Below are 22,346 nucleotides of genomic sequence, written 5' to 3'. Positions count from 1 at the left end.
TTTTACTGTGTGTTAAAGAAAGAAAAAGTATTTAAGATATTAAGATGTAATTGACTTGTCCTATGAAAGCTAAAGTACCAGAAATCCACAGGCTTAAAGGCAAAACTTAAAAGGTGATAAAGGTCATACACATAGGAACTGGACTTACTAAATGTTGGAATGCTGTGCTCAAGGTAACAAGACAAACTGACAAAAACAGGAGGGAAACACAGATCCTAAATACTAAAGAGAGGTATCACACATTGGGACATGATCGGATATCCCGGCACAGGAATTTTACTGAGACTCTTTTGGCTGAATGGTAGCAAAAGATTTGATCATGCCAAGGTCACATCATACAGAGGTGACAGGACAGGATTTCATCTCATGCCCTGAGAGAAGCTTTAGAGGCAGAACAATGTTGGCTAAGGGTATACTTGTGACATTAAGTATTTTAACACACTGTTATGATCTTCGAGGCCAGGTCCGTCGTCAAAGAGCTGCTCATTGTGGGAACTGTTGGATTTCTGTAAAATTCTGAAGGTCCTAACCTTCAATGTAAAGTGTCTTGAGTTAATGTATATCACGATTTGGCGCTCTACAAATACAATTCAAATTGAATTAAAGTTACACTATCTCTCTTGATCCAGTGAAAGGACTGACTTTAAAATCTCATCACTGGTATAGTGTGACTGCTCTCTTCAGGGTTGCCTTCTTGTAGAACAGGGAAGAAAAATAACACGCCACACACCTTGGCTTTTGCAAGTGGCACACCCTGCAGAGCTGGTCTAACCTGCCAGGAATGCAGAGCTAGTAGGAGGGAGCAGTATATACACAAAGGCAAGACAGACTGTGTGGGTAGAGAAATTGCGTGAGTCATTTGCTGTGTTTTATATTCAGCCAACAAGACGGTCCAGGTAAGAGCTCCCTGAATATATACAGTACTATATATATATATATATATATATATATATATATATATATATATAGACAGTACTTGTGTGTTTAGCTTTTCAAGACAAATCTTATGTTTTGACCTAATGAGGTTTCTCTCTTTGATAGAACAGTGTACTCAGCCCTGCCTGTAGTATGGCGGTTTAAATTGCGCTGAGTATGTGTGTATCTATATTTACCAACTTAAGGTTTATTCTTAAACCTTTATCATTCTCTTTGGTTTATGCTTATTGGTTTTTATGTGACACAAACATAAAATTCTGTGTAATGATTCCAATTTATGGCTACAATTGTGTATGCAAAATTACATAGTTCGTTATTAAATTATAGTTGTCTCTTTTTATCAATAAAATGAATTTATTAAATGTTAACGTCCATAAAGCCTGATGAATAGATTATTGATACATCTACTACTACTACTATTTCATTTTTAACAGAGTTAATGCCTTTTTGTTGAACTGATGTCTGTCTGGCAGCACAGATGCCACGGAAAAAAGCTGTCGGGACATCCGGCACCACCAGGCAAAGGGTCTGGTGGCGTTTGAGACAGCAATGGAGGATGTTGGGGGTGTTTGAGATCAACCCAGAGCACGAGTTCTATTATCTGACATGCGTAATTAAAGAAGGCATGCAGGCTGTAATCCAGGCCTCTATGGACACACCACCTGAGGTAAACGTTCATCTCATTTGAGGCCACTGGTTAAATGTAAACATGATAATGATCTTAGGAACTCTTGGCCTTTTTACACAGGATAAACTCACAGAGAAGCATTTCAAGGCAGTGGAAACTCAAACCCACGAGGCAAGTGATCATATCCACTTAAAAACAAATGTTCCTGTTTTTAGCTTGAATATTTGAATGCCCTTTGCCATTCATCATTTTATTTTGTTTTTCTATAAATTCCTCTAAAATGTTTTAATCCTTAACTTCCAGGGCTTTGAGATACAGACGTTTGCAGCACCAGTATTTGCTAAACTGAGGCATTCACTGGACATCACAGAGGAGGAATACCTGAACTCCCTCTGTTTGGGTGGCTACTACCTCAAGTTTGTCAGCAACTCTAAAAGCAAGGCAGATTTCTTTGTCACGTGAGCATGATCATCTGAAACACACGTTGACTAACCCTTTAACTAATTTCATGATGACTCTGATTTCAAACATTTTCAAGCACAAGAACACACACACATATTCACATGTACATGCTTCAGCCCAGGAAGTATGTCCACTTTTAAGGATTGTGGACCTCAAACCTGCAGGGCCAGTGTAGGAAGTAGTTTCGCTCTTATAAAGGTGTTAGGGATTTGAAGGTTGAGTGAAATGTATGAAAATAATGACAATAAGTGATTGGGTCATATGCTGTGTGTAGTACCCCCACACAGAGAAGATCCACAATGGTTTATGTGTTTTTAAGAAAGATTTTTATAATTTTCTATTTCAATTTTTGTTTTTGAATAATTTGTTGGGTTCTACCATTCTGGTCTTTTGTTCTAAGATATAAGGACTGCTTCAGAATGGTAAAGTAAGGATTTAAAATATGTAATCACCATTTGTACTGTTAGGTTTGCAGAGCTGGTGCCTCTGTTGCTGTGTTCATGTTAGCAGCTGTGGCACAAAATGCAACACATCTAACTCTGCCAATACAGTTAAATAATTAAACTTAAACCATGAGCTTTCACTAACCTTAACTAAACAGTTCCATGCATGTGTCGAGAGGGAGAATTTTTAAATGTTTGACTTTGGATATGAAAAAAATTAGCTGGCAATGAGATTGATGTGGCTGTGGTTGGTTTCAGGAATGACAAGTGGTTCTTCCTAAAGACCCAGAGCAGAAGGGAGGTCAGGTTTCTCCTGTCCAATCTGCAGGCATACGTGGACCACCTGGAGAAATACCCTCACTCACTGATGGTGAGATTTCTAGGTAAGAGGTCTGGGTTAACAGGGTGAGTCACCTCCACTGCTGACACCTGTGTCCTGTTCCATCAAGACACATTCTGCTGAGGACTACAGGTCCGCTAAGACCACTAACCTGTACTTTTCCAATCAAAAGAAGTGTTGCTTATTATACCTGAATTCACTGCTTCCCAATTTTTTATATTGACAGTATCACTTTTTAAAGCATATAGCAAAATCATGATTTAATAGTATGCATCCTTCTTTTCCCTTTCCAGGTGTCTTCAAGATTGTTATTCCAAATCAAATAAAGGTATTTCCTCCAGAAAACAAGTCATTATATCCAATATATCCTAACAGTACCAGTACTACAATGCAGTGATGTCTGTCCGCTCTCCAGAAGTACTTCATCGTGATGCAGAGTGTGTTTTACCCTGATGAGAGGATCAATATCAGGTACAGCTTCAATGTTCACAGTGAGTTCTGCTGTGTGGATCTCTGCCTGGTCTATAAAGTGATGTTACTGTTGCACAGATACGACATTAAAGGCTGTGAAGTGGGTAGACGGACTAACCCTGACACTGGGGGAAAACAAATGATAAAAGTGCTGAAGGACAATAACTTTGAAGGGCAGTACATTGCATTAGGTGAGTGTTCTCACCCCTGCACTTACTGTACTTGTTTCCATTGTCATAAAATGGGAAGGGCACACTGAATTGAAATGTTTGTGTGGTTGCTGCAGGTCAAGACAAACCCTGGTTTGCAGATCAAGTGAAAGTGGACACTGCCTTTCTTCAGGGGCTCAATGTGCTGGACTACAGTCTCCTGCTGGCCCATCAACCTCTGCACCGAGACGAGCGCGATGGAAAACACTCTTTGGCAAATCTGGTTGTTCGTGCCACAAAGTAGGTTTCAAATGAGCAGGTACTGATTGTTGTGTGTCAAAGGGTGGCTCCTCTGGGCACAGAGTGCTTTAAAGCTCTGTTCTAGGTTCCATTCTACTTTTTTCACTATACACTTCCACTAGGCCAAATATGACTTAATGATCATTGGGAATTCATGGCCATTAGGGTTAATTATTTAATTTTATTTAAAGAGCCTGAAAAGTAAACACATGCTGCCTGATCCTGCCTCCTCTCTAGATGAAACTAAGTTGCAAGTTATAGCTGAATATTCACAAGTTTTGAATGTGACTCACGAAGCACAAGAGACTTAATGAAGTCAAATACTTGTTCTGAGGAATATGAATATCACTGTCTTCTCCTCAGGACAAGCAGCAGATAAGTGTACTTAATTAGTGATTTAACCACATTAAAATGTTCCCTTGAATCAAGACAAAGGAACAGATTTTAGATATATTTATTAAGATAAGATTAAGATACATTTATTTGTTCCAATCACATGCACTGACATGCACAGGCACACTCATGCAGGTAGGGAAATTTAACCTCTGCTTTTAACCCATCTGGTGAAGGACACACAGAGCAGTGAGCAGCCATGTACAGCGCACGGGGAGCAGATGTTGGGGGAGTAAGGTGCCTTGCTCAGGGGCACTAGACAGGGTAGGGAGAATTTATGGGGATTTTGGGGTCTTGGTAGCCTGATGTTGTCATACTCACAATTCTAGTCAGAATGTGAGTCTGATACCGCTCCATTGGGCTGTGATTATGGGGCGTGTTTCAACCGAACCAGGAAATAAAATTCCTCTTCGCTCAATTGGATAGACCTACAACCAATCAGAGCAACGTAATATGTGACGTATGTAAAGCGACGCATAGTTGTTGTCAACAGAACTCAGCTGCACGCACGCTGGAAGATGTAGAAGAAGATCGGCAAAAACGATTTTGGCCGGGGGCCAGCTGATAGATTAAACTTTTTCCGAATCCCGTAGGAAGGATGGCAAAAACATATTTTCGATCTACAAATGCCTTGATCGCGTTTCTCTGTTCTTCTTTCAAAATTAATGCGCTGTCGATGTCTTCTAAAACAGACTCAATGGCAGCATCTACACATCTCAGCTCTCCAGCGGCAGGCATTTTTGTGGAAAACAACGTCAACCCAGGTGCACTTTGATGACGTAGTTGATTACGTTACCGTTGATCATCTGTCCATCATCGTATAAAGCCCGCCCTGACAATCTGATTGGTCCAGATGATTTCGAACCGGGCATTATTTCTCCCCAACGGAGCGACTCCAGACCGAACTTCCCGACCTGAAATGTTGTGGGCGGGGCTAATTTCGTCTGGCATCCAGGTTAGGGTCTTGGTGGAGTTTGCGCGCTACATTTTTGTAAAAAGTCACTTTGACTTTGACTTGTCTCAGAAGATAAAATCTCAGTTTCTCAGTAATTGGAATTACTTGCCATAGATGTAGAAATGGGTTTTGATTTGTCTTGTAAGACAGGCCTGATAATTATCTTCCAAACTGTTAAACATTAGAGATGATAATCTGGCCCTAAGTCAAACTTTGAGGACACCAATATTTATTGGAATTCTCCTTCAGCAGAGAAAGTTAAGGACATCTATGAGAATATGACCACAATATGGTTTAGCCCTGACATCCCAGTGCCATTCATTGATCTACACTACCCATCATAGCACTCTTGAAATGGGCATCCTGCTCCTTTAGGTGTGAGAAACACTGCTACTTTGAAAGGGTCAAACACTTATTCAAAAGCCACAAACAAACCTAATCAGAAACCTTCAACGGATAGTTTACTGAAAAATGAAAATTCTCTCATTACTCACCACTATGCTAATGGAGGGGTGGTTGAAGTGTTTGAGTCCACAAGAACACTGATTCTTAAAAAACGAAAAAAAGGAGGAAAAAACTGAAAATACCTCCATACTACTTCAGTCATTCAAGTCTCTGTAAGCCCCGACACTTAAATTCAACTTGAAATGACACCAAAATGCTTCACCTAACCCTACATTGACATAGTCGTGAGAAGACAATGATTATCCCTTTAAGCAATATTCTTCAGTCTTGTGTATTTATGTAATTTGATGTCATGAATGAATGAAAATCATGAATCCAGTTTTTTAGACTGACTTTGTTGCAGTTTCACAGTAAACTCTGCTTGTGTTCTGCAAATTTTTCTCTTTTATAGGTCTATGGACTTAGATGATAGTCCCACAGAGGTAGACCCCCCCTCAATCCCACTACTATCAGAGACCCGGGGTGATACCACAGACTGTGGGTCAGGCCAGCCACAGGCAGCAGCTGAGAGTGCCACTGAAGGGATCCCCCTCCAGGAGATAAACTGGGCCGCTAAAGAAACTAGGACCGACTCAGTGCTCCAGGATTTTCACGAGCATCATCACAGGCTTCTGCCCAATTGCAAAAATGCCATTCATGTGATTGATGGGCCGGACCGACGCTACTTTGTGGGCATCATTGACATTTTTACCGTCTACAACTGGAAGAAAAAACTGGAGAACCTGTGGAAAAGCCTCCGTTACCCAGGCAGAGCCTTTTCCACGGTGAGACCAACAAAGTACTCACGCAGATTCTGTCAATGGATGGAGGAACACACTCAATGACCAAATGAAGAAAAACATTCATCACTGACAAAAACACAGCCTGCTATATAATCCCCAAAGTCCACCGGATGAGTTTGTGTCTCGCACTGACTCTGATGTTTGAAATTCACCATATTGTGGAGTCCAAAAGCCAAGTGGTTTTCTTATTTTTATTTCTTATTTTCAAAGATAAAACCACAAGATTAATAAAACAATTCAAAGTGACTCTGTACATGTGTGTTTTTAACATTGAGTTGTTATACTTGCAGATAGCTGTAAGATGCTCTTGAAACACCAGTAGTTGTGCTTTATGTGCTTATAGCAGTAACACCGGTACATTCTTCCTGCTTGAATTATGCTACGTTATTGTAAATGAACAACGCAATCAAAGAGACTGTTCAAAGAAAGTGAGACACGATTAGAGACCAAACATATGAATCTTTCTGAATGATGAATAAATAGCGTATGAGACATACATCCGTCATGTTTGGTGTGCTTCTAAGTGACTTTCTTTATTACAGTTTTTCACAATTTTTAACACACGTTTTTCAAAACAATAACGGCTTTCTCAAAACTGCACACATAAAACTGAAAACCTCACACACAAAATGCTAAACCTGACACTCCCTTTGCAAGATGACTCCTTGCTATCAAATCTCTTACCTGTTCACAAAATGGAACTCATGTTTTCATTTGGTACACACAGCCATATTTTCAAATGACACACACATACCATTCATTGAGTACACACAACTAAGCATTTGCTTGCACACTACCAAGCATTTACAGTACACTGAAGTGCAAAATTGAAAACACAATCATCAAAATGGAACACACCATATGAATGACATTGACTCTGGAGAATGTGCCATTTCTCCTTTTGTAAAATGTCTCAATGTAGGCCTACTTGTGTCATAGTCAAACATAAAACAGCTTATTTCGGTACACACAGAGAACAGTACAGTACTGTAAACCGGCCTGCTCACCCCCCCCCCTTCACAAAAATTACAGTTTTTCACAATTGTTAACACACGTTTTTTAAAACAGTAAGGGCTTTCTCAAAACTGCACACAGAAAACTAAAAACCTCACACACAAAATGCTGACAGGCCTCGACACTCACGTCGCCACAGGCCTCCTCCATGGCCTGGAGCAGTGGGACCCGGTCCTGTGGGTTCCGTTCATATACCTTCCACCTCCAAGCTGAAAATAATTCCTCAATAGGATTCAGGAAAGGAGAATAAGGTGGAAGGTATAGAACGGAAAAATGTGGGTGGTCCTGGAACCACTCACGCACTTGAGCAGCCCGGTGGAAGCTCACATTGTCCCAGATGACAACGTGATCGATCCGCTGTGGGTCATCTATCTGACCAGGTGGTACCAGCAGGTCATGCAGGCCATCCAGGAAGACGAGGAGACCGGCAGCGTTATAGAACCCTAGGTGGGCATGACGGTGCAAGATCCCATGGTGATTCATGGCCTCAACAATGGCCCGCTGGCCAATGAGGTTTCTGCCCCGTCGCCTCCTCTTCACCAGGTTGAATACCTTTATAACCTCATCAATAAAGATGTACTGGTACAACACATGAGCTGTATCATGCTCCTGGATCCGCTGACACAGACAGCATGAGAATGCAAGTTACAGTATGGACACAGAGAGGTCAACACAGTGGGCTACAGTGAGACACTGTAGAAAAGGAACAATATTAGATTACAGGTACAATACATGCATGTGTCAGTGCTGAATGTTGGTACCTACAAGCACAAACTCTCGCCGTAACGCCTTCATGCCTGTGTTCCGTTCAAGTGTGATAGAGTTGTTCTCACGAAACCATATCTACAATTTCAGTCTCCTGTTCGGCTGTGTAAATGAGGTGAAATTGCTCAACAGACCTGAATGTTTCGAGATTTGAGTATTTGTGTGTTGTAGGTTGATGCTTTGAGATTTTACTTGAGAAGTGTGTGCAACAACTGAACATTGTGTATCGTGTTTTGACAACAATGTGATGTGTAATTGACATCAGAGTGTAAAGAATGAAAGTCAGAGTCTAATGCAGATAAGGGAGTGTGAATTAGTGCCAAATTGGGTCGAGTGATTGGTACATGAAGTGAAGGTTGTGCAAATTATGCAGAATTTTTGCTTTTTGTGTGTTAACAACTGAGAAAAACTGTAACTTCTGGAGTTGAAGAATTTTATTCAAATCACAGCAACTCTAAAGGAACTTCACATAGTGATCGAGAACCTTACAGTTCTATAAAGATACCAACAGTTCCCACAATGAGCAGCACATTGTGACTCTGGAGCAAGAAAAACTAAAAACCACTTTTAACTGAAAAAAACTCCAACAGAACCAGACTCACTGTGTTTCTGTCTTTACCATTTGGGTTGAGCAGAGAAAAATGGTAGAGAAAGAGGGCAGGGAGGGGTGGACTGGGAGAGGGACAGAGAGAGAGAGAGAGAGAGGGACAGAGAGAGAGAGAGATGGAGAGAGAGAGAGAGAGAGAGAGATAAAGAGAGAGAGAGAGAGAGAGAGAGAGAACTATAGAATATAATAATAGTGTGTGACGGCTGAAGTAATTATGACTGCTGGCTGACATGAGCTGGAAGAAGAAGTGAAGTAACAAAGTCCAGAAAGGCAAGAGGTTGTAGATGTTTGTGTTGATTTCTCATGTACCATGACCAGTCAAACCTTAAGCAAGCAGGCTAATTATTTTTAAATCAATTTGAGTGGGAGTGGGAGTCGAGCCAACAAAGATTTCCATTTTGAAATCTGGTTTAAATTGAAACATTGAGGGGGTGGCACTGGGTATATTGTTTCAAACTTGGTTAGTTCTGTATGAAGTGTGTGATAAACATAAAAAGACCAGACATGTGTAAGAAGTAAATTATTGAAAGTTTATTAGTCACATTTCACATTCTTTTGTCACACCTATAGTTTGCACATGGCTCTGCTCTGAAAAAGGAGAGAAAGAAATCCCCTCATTTTCATACAGAAATGAGGTTAACACTTCTTGAAGTTTACTGCAGCCACACAAAGAACATATGTTTACTGTTTGAACTTCTAAGTAAACATGATGAGTTGCATTATACTGCTTCAGGACTCTGAGGTTATTATAGTATGAACTAGCTATACATAAAACTGTAAGAAAAAGTGAGTGCTTATCACCATAAGCAGTCACTTTTTTCAAATGTAAGTTGAAAGACTGTAGTGCATTAACATACAATTTCATAATTCCTTACTAAGATACACTTTCATTTATGTTTGAGAAAAGCTAAACAAATATTACATCCTGTTGCAAAATTAGCTCATTAAAAAAAATTGTTCTGCTGCTCTGGGACTTCCTCCAGAGAATTTATGGAGTTCTTGGTATTTTCCCATTTTCACTCTTCTCACAGATGCGCAGTGTCTCACAAACTCCATGACAAGCACAAACCTAGGTTGTTGTGACTGAACAGTTAAAATCACTTTCTAAGAGACACAGTGGGGATCTTGACACAATTAAAACTATTTTATTTTACTAGCAGGTTTTGATACTTGATTAAATTTACTGTATTCATTTACAGTTCTGTGTTCTGCTGAAGTCTCCTTGAGCAAGTCACTGGACACGGGTATCAGCAACATGTCTGTACCCTACTTCATTCACACATGTGTGTTGTGGACCAGTAGTTGGCAGGTAGTCGCAGCCTTGATGGATCCAGTCTTTGTGCTGGGTCAACCTCGGATAGGAATTTCTTCATCCTGTGAAAAAGATGGAAAATCAAAAGTTACATTATTACTCATATATACTTATATTCCTTTATTATTAGTTATTTGTGTTGTGTGTCTGTATTAATCAAAATAAAACAAGAGATTGGGAAGTTTTATATTTACAATTGTTTTATACATACTGTTTCAGCCGTGTCCGCTGTCTCCTCTCCCTCTGTTTGCTCGCTGCCAGCAGTGAACGCCTCAAAGTCAGACAGAGCGCTTTCAACCGCCTCCTCGTCATAGTCTGTCTGGTATTCATCAGAGATTTCCTCTGAAGATAGACAGGACAAGACATGTCCACCCATTTTTGTCATTTTAGATAAATCATTTTTCTGTATTAATGATAAGATAAGATAAGATACATTTATTGATCATTTAACACATGCACAATCACACAACCTGCAGTGTATGGAAATTTGTCTTCTGCTTTTGTCCCATCTGGTGAACATCACATGACACACAGAGCAGTGGGCAGCCATGCACAGCACCCGGGGAGCAGATGTAAGTAAGGTGCCTTGCTCAGGGGCACTCAGACAAAGGGGGTAGGGAGAGTGCTCTTTGGACTTTGGAACAGATCCGGGTGTTTTCCTGGCAGGTATGTTGTATTGTCACCGCGAGGAATCGAACCAGCGATTTGGACTTAAAAACCCTTGTCAGATCTTATCCACAAACTTTTGATATGAACAACAGGTAAAAAAATGTATATGGATATTATATAATATTATATTTTGCGGCAGTGGAGAATGACTGTGGACTATAGTGGCATCCGATCTTGATGGTGGATCATGATATGGCTGGCTGCTGACCAGAGACTATGATTGCAGCAGGACTGCTTGATATATAGTATTTCTCCTCAGATACTTGACCATTACTGACAATAATGCATCAATTCATTGACCTTCAGTTATCCTTCAAAATGTTTACTCTTATCAATGTTGCTAAAACCTTTATCCTGATGATGTTCTCCTCTACATTTGACACCTATTTCACTTCTGTCCGTCCTTGGAGAGGGATCCCTCACATCTGGCTCTCTCTGAGGTTTCTACATATTTTTACCCTGTTAAAAGGGTTTTTAATAGTGTTTCCTTACTCTTGTTGAGGGTTAAGGACAGAGGATGTCACACCATGTTAAAGCCCTATGAGACCAATTGTGATTTGTGAATATGGGCTATACCAGTGGTTCTCAACCTTTTTTCAGTGACGTACCCCCTTCGAAGAAAAAATTCTGCCGAGTACCCCCTAACCAGCGCAAAGCATTTTAAAACTCCATCAATTTCCATAACATTGCTCATTTTTAGTGGTCTCTCTTGAACTATTTTGAAATAAAAAGATATAAAAAATAACTATTATTATCTCAATATAAATAAAGATTTCTGCACATCAAAATAATTATCAACTTAAAGTGACCTCTTTTGGGATCATAATAAAGATATGTTCTCAAACTGAACTCATGAACTTAATTATAGCTAAACACTTCTTCCCAAAAAATAAATCATTAACTTAGTTTTAAATAAAAGATTAGCTCAAAACATATTTTTTCAATATTTATCATCTTAAAATATCTTCTTTAAGGATCGAAAAGAATACTGACAGGTAGCTTGTTTCTCTCTGCTTCTGGGAGGCTTTTCGCATCGTGTCTTGAGATGACCTGAATTCAGAAAGTTTCCTCTTAAAAAACTCAGGTGGCTTACCAACATGACTTTCATGTTTTGTCTGGAGATACCGCTGAAGATGTGGTGGCTTAATGCCAATGTTGGCTAATCTCTCCCCACAGAAAAAGCAAAAAGTGGAAATAACCCAATCTATGTTATTGTTAATATTGTTGAAGTGTCTTTCTGTTATTTTATTGTGAAATATTTGCTCGCTTTAAGGTCATACAATTTCATTTCCGCTTTTGTATTACATGCTTTATTTTGAAAGGGTACCGGTAGAGACGCGGACTTGTTATGAATCATTAACTTCACAACGGAAAACCTTTACGTTTTAGCGAGCCTCCGAAGAGGCACAAGCTCTCACGGTGTTGTTTAGGGAAGGCTCTCTGCTCTGGTTTCGCCTTCATTGGTACTTGTCCCTCCGTGTTTCAGCAGCATTGCTGCTGCACTTCAACTCAACTCCATTGTTGAAGTTTTCAAGGCAGGTGATGACAGGTGGTGTGTGCCAGGTTGGGTCAAACCATCGGTATGGGGGAGACTCTGTTTTTTTAGGATAATTAAATTGAAAAGCCTACTGAATATAAAATTTAGTTCATGAACTTACACTTATATTTTATTGAATGTTTGTTAAATAACAATTTTTCAAGGATTTTTGAATGGATGCTAATTTTAAATATATAAAAACAAAATCTCAAGTACCCCCTGGAGTACCTTCAAGTACCCCCAGGGGTACGCGTACCCCCATTTGAGAATCACTAGGCTGTACAAATACAATTTGATTGATTGATTGATTGATTGAAATCAGACATGTATCTGACACTGCAGTTCATGTCTTTGTAATTCCTCCAATTGTATTAGAGATTTTGTCAAATATATATAGCTTTCAAAGCTATTGCCTAAATCAAATACCTTGAATCAAATGCAGCCATTTATATTTTGTATATGTAGATGACATTTTCAGTTGATAGTTCAATATGTTATTGATAATTTACCATTGATTAGGGCATTCTTCACAGGTTCTATTCTTGACACAATCTCCGCCAGGTCTGTAAAAGAGGCGTTCGGGCAGGTGACCACCTGAAAGACACGTTGCATCATTCCAATGTGTATGTATCAGCTTCAGTACATTGTATTTAGATAATACATTTAAAACATCAACTGGCATAAAAAAAAACTACTGAAGTATTAATAACAAAATATTTATTTACATGTCTGTGTACATCAACCTTAAGTCTATGAGATCAACAGAGACCTTGTGATGACAAAATCTTCACCTATTTGATATAGCCATAGCTTTCCAATTGTGATATAAAACTTGTCTACATATTTTAATCTATGCAAACTTGATTGAATGCCCTGGCATTTTTTGTAACTTTGTGCAAATTTAAAACCTGGTCCATATGTTGCATAGACCAAGCAATTTGATATTTATTGCTCCCAGTTTCAGAGGACAATTCAAGATACAGAAGTTGGGGGCAGTAAATTGGTACATTGCAGTACAAGGAAGCAGTGTACCAATAAAAGAGGAGGAGATTGAGGACAATTAAACATAGCACATGGCCTTCACAAATTATATGACCCCCTCACAGACTTGTGACAGTCATGCTTTCCTGTCGGATGTGCTGAACGACTTTTGTGCAGGGAATCAAGACCATCATGTGACTGCAGACATTGTAAGACCCTCTCACAAAGCAGAAGAGCCACACAGCATCCCAGGTTAAGTCAGAGGTCCTACGATGAACAGCTAGAAAATTTCCTTGCAGAAATCTCTCGGGCCCGAGCACTCATCCCAACAAGCTAAAGAGGAATAATGTTGTAGGTGTCACAAGATGAAACTGTGAGTTTTGGGGCTTTTCTAACCACAACACACTTTTCTTTTCTCAGGCGCTCTCTCACCTTGCTCTCTTGGCATATTAGCAGGTTCATCTGGTTGTCAATTTTCCATCACTGCCAATCAAAGAGGATTAAAACTACTGAAAAGTAATTTGATCTGTGAGTGTATATTGACTGTATCCACTCTCACTTCAGGCAAAACCTAGATGTTAGTGGGTGTTGTTTATTTATTTTACCAGTGGGGCATGCTGATAACAAAGCAGTGGTGAGCCTCATCAGCAACAATAATAACACAGCTTACTGCAATTAAAATCAAATAAAACAAATTGATAACAGTTTTAAAATCTAGATTTTACTCACATCGCCTGGTTTGGTCTTGTGGAAGTCTTCCAGATGTCTGTCCTTCAGCATACTGTCCACCACCCCGCTGCGCTGCCACACATCGAACAGTGTCTTCCCGTGCTGGTATCCAACCTCCTGAGGCCACAGTGACAAGGGGTTAGGGTGAGATTTACGGGTGGAGGAGACAAGGAGAAAATCATTGAGAAAAACAGAGGGGAAACTCACAGCAATCTCGTCGAACTTGCCAAACTCTAGTGTGCCATAGTGGTTGATGGGTGGTCGAATGTACTCGCAATACTCACTGTCTTTGACCACTTCCAGCTGCCGCACGCAGCAAACGTAAGCGAGCCGGGTTTGGATCTCTGCCATGTTCAGGACCTGCAAGTGGAAATTTAACCACTGATCGGAACAGAATCTGTGCATCTCTGTAAACCGTATAACTTAAGACGGCTGTTGCTGAGGGGTAGAGTGGTTGTCCTCCAACCTGAAGGTCTGCAGCTCGATCCCTAGTCTGAACCATCTGCATGCCGAAGTGTCCTTGAACCCAGAATGGCCCCCCATAGAATAACATAGTGCTGCGAATAGATGCACTGTATGAATGTGTGTGTGAATGGGTGAATGTAAAACTGTACTTTAAAGTGCTTTGAGTGGTCATCAAGACTAGAAAAGTCTGTAGTTGTTGTCGACTATAATGGCGCATAGTGTTTGTGAAATATGGTCATGCAGAATAGAATTATGCAGTGGGTTGGGTACCTGCGGGTACGCGCGCCAGCAACTAAAAGTTTGTATGTTTTTTTCTGGAGAAATGAGGAGTTTAAATATTGTGCATTATTTTAAATCTGCTTCTATGAAGCCTAGTCTGCACAAGGATTTATTTCATTGTGAATCCTGTAACCTCATTTTAAACTACTTCCCTTTCAAACAAATAACCGTCACTACCATGTCACTACTACTAGCTAGTACATCGAAATGGATCATATAAAGACAAAAACAACGAGTGGTGAATAAGTTCTCAGGGGCTTGGCTGATTGTAAAAAGGGGCAATAGCAGGTCCAGCACATTGTTTTGGAGGAAACACACTGACAGTGGCAGGAGCTCCTGGTGTCATGACACTGTACTTTGACTCTTAAATAAGAGTATTTTCAGTTTTCATCATGGACTCATTACTTGGACTTTGCCTCTTTTACGATGAGTATTTTGGATTGTTGTTGTTTTGGTTATAATATAAAGTCTTTTGTTTTCTCTGAGGAAAGAGTTTGGACTGTTTAGATCATTTTATTCTTCTGAAACAGACTTTGTTAATATCTAGTATCAAGCTGAAAAGAAAATTGCTGCTAGATGTCTACTAAAAAAACTAATTAGGGATGCACAATATATATCGGCCCTATAATGGCAATTTTATATTATTATTTATTTATCGGAATCGGAAATTATAGGCGATGAAACTTCCGATAAACGGAAGAACATGAGGTGCTTGCAGCCAGGGTTAGCAAAAAAAAACATACCAGCGCCATCTGTGCTTGCCGGTCCGCATCTCTGGCTGTAAAGAGCCAGAGACGGTGCTGGTGATTTTCAGCATCTTTAATAAATGAACCAGGTGAAAACATAAACATAGTAACTCTCAAACTTAAAGATGCTGGTATTAGCTTTACAGCTCAGTAATTTATCTGAATTAATATTTGAATACATTGACATGTCTTATTTGAGATGTAAAAATTGTTGTTTGAAGTTTTCTGATGCACTTCACTAAAAAACTTAAAGTACGTTCAGAACTCAGTCAGAACAGTTTTTGTTGTGTTAACAATGTAATATTAATTCATCAATATTTGCTTACTATATTTGGCAATTTTACCCTCAGGTGTGCATAAACTGCAGGCTATGAACTTTTTAAGAAACGTGAATTATTATTGGTATCGGCCATGTGATCACGTAATTATCGGTATCAGGAAAATCCATATCGTGCACCCCTAAAACTAAGCAACAAATGAATGTGAAATGGGTGCACTGGGTGATTAAAAACAAACAAAAAAAAGTTAATTAACAATATTTACAGACGACAGTTTACCTTGACCTTCTCAGCCAGTGGGTTGAATCGTTTCCACAGCAGCCACCAGCCGTTCAGCGAGTCACCGTAGTTGGTCAAGTTGGTTTCATCCTGGCTTCCAACATCAATTGCAATCACAACCTTGGCCCCCATTGAGCGTGCCACATCAGCTAGATACAAAAATAGGACAAATGCACTTAGGCAGCATTCTAGGTCTTGAGTGTATTTCATAAACTGACCATGAAGAGGTTTGACTTGTATCTTTTATCTAGGTCTGAACTTCTTTAAACATTTTCATGCTAACAACCAGGTTTTCTTGAATCTACTGTGATGCTTAAATTATTCCCATATGCTTAGGTTATGTGAGCTAACAGACCATCAGCACTGCACTGCCACAGTAACAAAATCCACCAGAGCCCTTTTTACTTCAACAGAAAAAAACTTGTACATGGTAGATTCTGATGCAACAGGTCATCTCTTCATGGCATTCGTCTCCTCAACATACATAGGACTGGGCCAAAATGAGTGAGGTTTTGAACAAAGTATTAACTTTAATATGTAAATTTCAATATCTCTCTCTTCCTGATTACTCTTGGACGAGAGATGTACCTCTCCTGCTCCCCCAGCCAGGGAGATATACTCACAACCCAAGCTCTTCCAACCTCCATGCCTGCCAGAAGCCTTCCAAAAAGGGCAGCAACACCGAGAGCCAGATTAATGGCTTCAACCAAAGACAGAGTCTTGCAGGCAGAACAACAATAACGACAGGAGTCACAAACCAGCAAGACCCCTTCACTGGACTTCAAACAGCACAGAAAATGTTTTCCCCCTTTTCATGGACTGGAAACACAACTGGGCTTAAAAGTTAAACTTAGCTTACTTTATACAGTTGGGCAGACGAAGGGCAACCACGACACGGACAAATTAGTACTTTTGGGTAAAAACTGGCCAAAATATCCTTAAAACTCAAAACGTATTAACTTGATTCAAGGATACCTGTGAGTATTGTCCATGTAAGTCCGATAAGAGGAACGTATCACCTGAATGCCTTAACTCTCATTGTGGATAACATTGAGTGTATATGAGCATCCCAAGACATGACAGTTGTACAGCGCTTGTTTTTTTATTACCCTACCTAATAGTATTGTCCATGTAAGTCCGATAAGAGGAATATATAGCCTGAACAGGGACTTCAAACCTGGACCCTCAGATTAAAAGTCTGATGCTCTACCGTCTGAGCTATCCAGGGATCAAGGGCTATGACTTTTCAATGAAAAATTGAACAAATGTCCAAATTCCATTTACTTACATATACACGACTTCCAACAACAACAAATTACCACTTCTTACAGTTGGGCAGTCAAATGGCATCTACGGCAAAGAAAAACAAGTACTTCTGGGTACTTGTGGTACAACAGGCCCACAGCCCAAGTTAAGTCTAAATCAAAGGAAAACTCTATACTGGCAGGATTATTGACTTGATTCAAGAATTCCTGTGATGACATACACTCTTCAGAGGATACAGATCCAGCGTGAAAAATGCCTCAACTCACCTATAAACCTCCATCTTGGGTTACTGTGTGGGTATATATACATACTTATTGACTTGATTCAAGGATTCCTGTGATGACATACACTCTTCAGAGGATACAGATCCAGTGTGAAAAATGCCTCAACTCACCTATAAACCTCCATCTTGGGTTACTGTGTGGGTATATATACATACTTATTGACTTGATTCAAGGATTCTTGTGATGACATACACTCTTCAGAGGATACAGATCCAGTGTGAAAAATGCCTCAACTCACCTATAAACCTCCATCTTGGGTTACTGTGTGGGTATATATACATACTTATTGACTTGATTCAAGGATTCCTGTGATGACATATACTCTCTTTAGAGGACAGAGATCCAGCGTGAAAAATGCCTTGACTCACCTATAAACCTCCATCTTGGACAACTTTGAGGGTATATAGGCATCCAAAGAGATGACAGTGGTACAGAACTTGTTTTTTAATACCCTACCTAATAGTATTGTCTATATAAGTCCGATAAGAGGAATATATCGACTGAACAGGGACTTGAAACCTGGACCCTCAGATTAAAAGTCTGATGCTCTACCGTCTGAGCTATCCAGGCTTCGAGTGCTACACCTTTTCGATGAAACATTGAACAAAAGTCCAAATTCCATTTACTTACATACACAGGACTTCCAACAACAACAAATTACCACTTCTTACAATTGGGCAGTCAAAGGGCATCTACGGCAAAGAAAAAAGAATACTCCTGGGCACTTATGGTACAACAGGCACACAGCACCCGTTGAGTCTAAATCAAAGACAAATCTATACTGGCAGGATTATTGACTTGATTCAAGGATTCCTGTGACGACATACACTCTTCAGAGGATACAGATCCAGCGTGAAAAATGCCTCAACTCACCTATAAACCTCCATCTTGGATAACTTTGAGGGTATATAAGCATTCAAAGACATGACAGTGGTACAGAACTTGTTTTTTTAATACCCTACCTAATAGTATTGTCCATATAAGTCCGATAAGAGGAGTATATCGCCTGAACAGGGACTTGAACCCTGGACCCTCAGATTAAAAGTCTGATGCTCTACCGTCTGAGCTATCCAGGCTTCAAGTTCTACACCCTTTCGATGAAACATTGAACAAAAGTCCAAATTCCATTTACTTACATATACAGGAATTCCAACAACAACAAATTACCACTTCTTACAATTGGGTTAATGAAGGGCATGTATGGCAAAGAAAAACAAGTACTTCTGGGGAGTTTTGGTACAACAGGCCCACAGCCCAAGTTGAGTCTAAATCAAAGGAAAAATCTATACTGGCAGGATTATTGACTTGATTCAAGGATTCCTGTGATGACATACACTCTTCAGAGGATACAGATCCAGCGTGAAAAATGCCTCAACTCACATATAAATCTCCATCTTGGAAAACTTTGAGGGTATATAAGCATCCAAAGACATGACAGTGGTACAGAACTTGTTTTTCAATAGCCTACCTAATAGTATTGTCCATATAAGTCCAATAAGAGGAATATATCGCCTGAAGAGGGACTTGTACCCTGGACCCTCAGATTAAAAGTCTGATGCTCTACCGTCTGAGCTATCCAGGCTTCGAGTTCTACTCCCTTTCGATGAAACATTGAACAAAAGTCCAAATTCCATTTACTTACAGGACTTCCAACAACAACAAATTACTACTTCTTACAGTTGGGTTAATGAAGGGCATGTATGGCAAAGAAAAACAAGTACTTCTGGGTAGTTGTGGTACAACAGGCCCACAGCCCAAGTTGAGTCTAAATCAAAGGAAAACTCTATTCTGGCAGGATTATTGACTTGATTCAAGGATTCCTGTGATGACATACACTCTTCAGAGGATACAGATCCAGCGTGAAAAATGCCTCAACTCACCTATAAATCTCCATCTTGGATAACTTTGAGGGTATATAAGCATCCAAAGACATGACAGTGGTACAGAACTTGTTTTTCAATAGCCTACCTAATAGTATTGTCCATATAAGTCCAATAAGAGGAATATATCGCCTGAACAGGGACTTGAACCCTGGACCCTCAGATTAAAAGTCTGATGCCCTTCCGTCTGAGCCAGGCTTCGAGTTCTACACCCTTTCGATGAAACATTGAACAAAAGTCCAAATTCCATTTACTTACATATACAGGAATTCCAACAACAACAAATTACTACTTCTTACAATTGGGTTAATGAAGGGCATGTATGGCAAAGAAAAACAAGTACTTCTGGGTAGTTGTGGTACAACAGGCCCACAGCCCAAGTTGAGTCTAAATCAAAGGAAAAATCTATACTGGCAGGATTATTGATTTGATTCAAGGATTCCTGTGATGACATACACTCTTCAGAGGATACAGATCCAGCGTGAAAAATGCCTCAACTCACCTATAACTGTCCATCTTGGATAACTTTGAGGGTATATAAGCATCCAAAGACATGACAGTGGTACAGAACTTGTTTTTCAATAGCCTAACTAATAGTATTGTCCATATAAGTCCAATAAGAGGAATATATCGCCTGAACAGGGACTTGAACCCTGGACCCTCAGATTAAAAGTCTGATGCTCTACCGTCTGAGCTATCCAGGCTTCGAGTTCTACACCCTTTCGATGAAAAATTGAACAAAAGTCCAAATTCCATTTACTTACATATACAGGAATTCCAACAACAACAAATTACCACTTCTTACAATTGGGTTAATGAAGGGCATGTATGGCAAAGAAAAACAAGTACTTCTTGGTAGTTGTGGTACAACAGGCCCACAGCCCAAGTTGAGTCTAAATCAAAGGAAAAATCTATACTGGCAGGATTATTGACTTGATTCAAGGATTCCTGTGATGACATACACTCTTCAGAGGATACAGATCCAGCGTGAAAAATGCCTCAACTCACATATAAATCTCCATCTTGGAAAACTTTGAGGGTATATAAGCATCCAAAGACATGACAGTGGTACAGAACTTGTTTTTTAATACCCTGCCTAATAGTATTGTCCATATAAGTCCGATAAGAGGAATATATAGCCTGAACAGGGACTTGAACCCTGGACCCTCAGATTAAAAGTCTGATGCTGTACCGTCTGAGATATCCAGGCTTCGAGTTCTACAACCGTTCGATGAAAGATTGAACAAAAGTCCAAATTCCATTTACTTACATGTACAGGACTTCTAACAACAACAAATTACCACTTCTTACAGTTGGGTTAATGAAGGGCATGTATGGCAAAGAAAAACAAGTACTTCTGGGTAGTTGTGGTACAACAGGCCCACAGCCCAAGTTGAGTCTAAATCAAAGGAAAACTCTATTCTGGCAGGATTATTGACTTGATTCAAGGATTCCTGTGATGACATACACTCTTCAGAGGATACAGATCCAGCGTGAAAAATGCCTCAACTCACCTATAAATCTCCATCTTGGATAACTTTGAGGGTATATAAGCATCCAAAGACATGACAGTGGTACAGAACTTGTTTTTCAATAGCCTACCTAATAGTATTGTCCATATAAGTCCAATAAGAGGAATATATCGCCTGAACAGGGACTTGAACCCTGGACCCTCAGATTAAAAGTCTGATGCCCTTCCGTCTGAGCCAGGCTTCGAGTTCTACACCCTTTCGATGAAACATTGAACAAAAGTCCAAATTCCATTTACTTACATATACAGGAATTCCAACAACAACAAATTACCACTTCTTACAATTGGGTTAATGAAGGGCATGTATGGCAAAGAAAAACAAGTACTTCTGGGTAGTTGTGGTACAACAGGCCCACAGCCCAAGTTGAGTCTAAATCAAAGGAAAAATTTATACTGGCAGGATTATTGATTTGATTCAAGGATTCCTGTGATGACATACACTCTTCAGAGGATACAGATCCAGCGTGAAAAATGCCTCAACTCACATATAAATCTCCATCTTGGAAAACTTTGAGGGTATATAAGCATCCAAAGACATGACAGTGGTACAGAACTTGTTTTTTAATACCCTGCCTAATAGTATTGTCCATATAAGTCCGATAAGAGGAATATATAGCCTGAACAGGGACTTGAACCCTGGACCCTCAGATTAAAAGTCTGATGCTGTACCGTCTGAGATATCCAGGCTTCGAGTTCTACAACCGTTCGATGAAAGATTGAACAAAAGTCCAAATTCCATTTACTTACATGTACAGGACTTCTAACAACAACAAATTACCACTTCTTACAATTGGGTTAATGAAGGGCATGTATGGCAAAGAAAAACAAGTACTTCTTGGTAGTTGTGGTACAACAGGCCCACAGCCCAAGTTGAGTCTAAATCAAAGGAAAAATCTATACTGGCAGGATTATTGACTTGATTCAAGGATTCCTGTGATGACATACACTCTTCAGAGGATACAGATCCAGCGTGAAAAATGACTCAACTCACCTATAAACCTCCATCTTGGATAACTTTGAGGGTATATAAGCATCCAAAGACATGACAGTGGTACAGAACTTGTTTTTTAATACCCTACCTAATAGTATTGTCCATATAAGTCCAATAAGAGGCATATATCGCCTGAACAGGGACTTGAACCCTGGACCCTCAGACTAAAAGTCTGATGCTCTACCGTCTGAGCTATCCAGGCTTCGGGTTCTATACCCTTTCGATGAAACATTGAACAAAAGTCCAAATTCCATTTACTTACATATACAGGAAATCCAACAACAACAAATTACCACTTCTTACAATTGGGTTAATGAAGGGCATGTATGGCAAAGAAAAACAAGTACTTCTTGGTAGTTGTGGTACAACAGGCCCACAGCCCAAGTTGAGTCTAAATCAAAGGAAAAAT

The 22,346-nt window shown here is 39.8% G+C and overlaps 2 protein-coding genes and 7 non-coding genes across 15 annotated transcripts in view; 1 reads left to right on the top strand and 8 right to left on the bottom strand.

Annotated features, from left to right (window-relative positions):
* The first annotated feature begins 843 nt into the window (after positions 1-843).
* On the top strand, positions 844-6,820 carry LOC133950709 (phosphatidylinositol 4-phosphate 5-kinase-like protein 1). 2 transcript variants are annotated; one of them, XM_062384813.1, is made up of 10 exons: positions 844-896; positions 1,415-1,603; positions 1,685-1,735; positions 1,868-2,022; positions 2,728-2,852; positions 3,103-3,137; positions 3,225-3,280; positions 3,359-3,471; positions 3,567-3,729; positions 5,934-6,820. In XM_062384813.1, the coding sequence occupies exons 2-10, from the start codon at positions 1,415-1,417 to the stop codon at positions 6,364-6,366; spliced, it is 1,320 nt and encodes a 439-aa protein (XP_062240797.1). In that variant the 5' UTR covers positions 844-896; the 3' UTR covers positions 6,367-6,820. The 2 variants fall into 2 exon arrangements, with proteins under 2 accessions (XP_062240797.1, XP_062240798.1); XM_062384814.1 differs by having other exon boundaries at positions 882-896; positions 1,410-1,603.
* A 2,399-nt stretch (positions 6,821-9,219) lies between these two features.
* Positions 9,220-22,346, bottom strand: part of pnpla7b (patatin-like phospholipase domain containing 7b) — a 76,474-nt gene continuing 63,347 nt past the window's right edge. For 3 of the 6 annotated variants that reach the window (XM_062384806.1, XM_062384809.1, XM_062384808.1), the window contains exons 30-35: positions 15,986-16,134; positions 14,146-14,298; positions 13,939-14,055; positions 12,738-12,822; positions 10,234-10,364; positions 9,220-10,084 (exon numbers count right to left, since the gene is read on the bottom strand). In XM_062384806.1, the coding sequence (XP_062240790.1) occupies positions 10,058-10,084; positions 10,234-10,364; positions 12,738-12,822; positions 13,939-14,055; positions 14,146-14,298; positions 15,986-16,134 (662 nt within the window). In that variant the 3' untranslated portion in view covers positions 9,220-10,057. Of the gene's footprint in view, positions 10,085-10,232; positions 10,365-12,737; positions 12,823-12,853; positions 13,693-13,938; positions 14,056-14,145; positions 14,299-15,985; positions 16,135-22,346 lie in introns of those variants that run through there. The other 3 variants (XM_062384810.1, XM_062384812.1, XM_062384811.1) reach the window with 3 other exon arrangements.
* trnak-uuu (transfer RNA lysine (anticodon UUU)) lies at positions 18,033-18,105 on the bottom strand. Its single transcript has one exon. It is a non-coding gene; the product is annotated as a tRNA-Lys (tRNA).
* On the bottom strand, positions 18,539-18,611 carry trnak-uuu (transfer RNA lysine (anticodon UUU)). The gene has a single exon. It is a non-coding gene; the product is annotated as a tRNA-Lys (tRNA).
* On the bottom strand, positions 19,045-19,117 carry trnak-uuu (transfer RNA lysine (anticodon UUU)). Its single transcript has one exon. It is a non-coding gene; the product is annotated as a tRNA-Lys (tRNA).
* trnak-uuu (transfer RNA lysine (anticodon UUU)) lies at positions 20,047-20,119 on the bottom strand. Its single transcript has one exon. It is a non-coding gene; the product is annotated as a tRNA-Lys (tRNA).
* Positions 20,553-20,625, bottom strand: trnak-uuu (transfer RNA lysine (anticodon UUU)). Its single transcript has one exon. It is a non-coding gene; the product is annotated as a tRNA-Lys (tRNA).
* trnak-uuu (transfer RNA lysine (anticodon UUU)) lies at positions 21,561-21,633 on the bottom strand. Its single transcript has one exon. It is a non-coding gene; the product is annotated as a tRNA-Lys (tRNA).
* On the bottom strand, positions 22,067-22,139 carry trnak-uuu (transfer RNA lysine (anticodon UUU)). Its single transcript has one exon. It is a non-coding gene; the product is annotated as a tRNA-Lys (tRNA).

This window comes from Platichthys flesus, chromosome 3 (genome assembly GCF_949316205.1).
Source record: "Platichthys flesus chromosome 3, fPlaFle2.1, whole genome shotgun sequence".
In the NCBI taxonomy this organism is placed as follows: Eukaryota; Metazoa; Chordata; class Actinopteri; order Pleuronectiformes; family Pleuronectidae; genus Platichthys; species Platichthys flesus.
The sequence above is the reverse complement of the archived record's forward strand: the minus strand, read 5'-3'. Positions and strand labels throughout refer to the sequence as shown.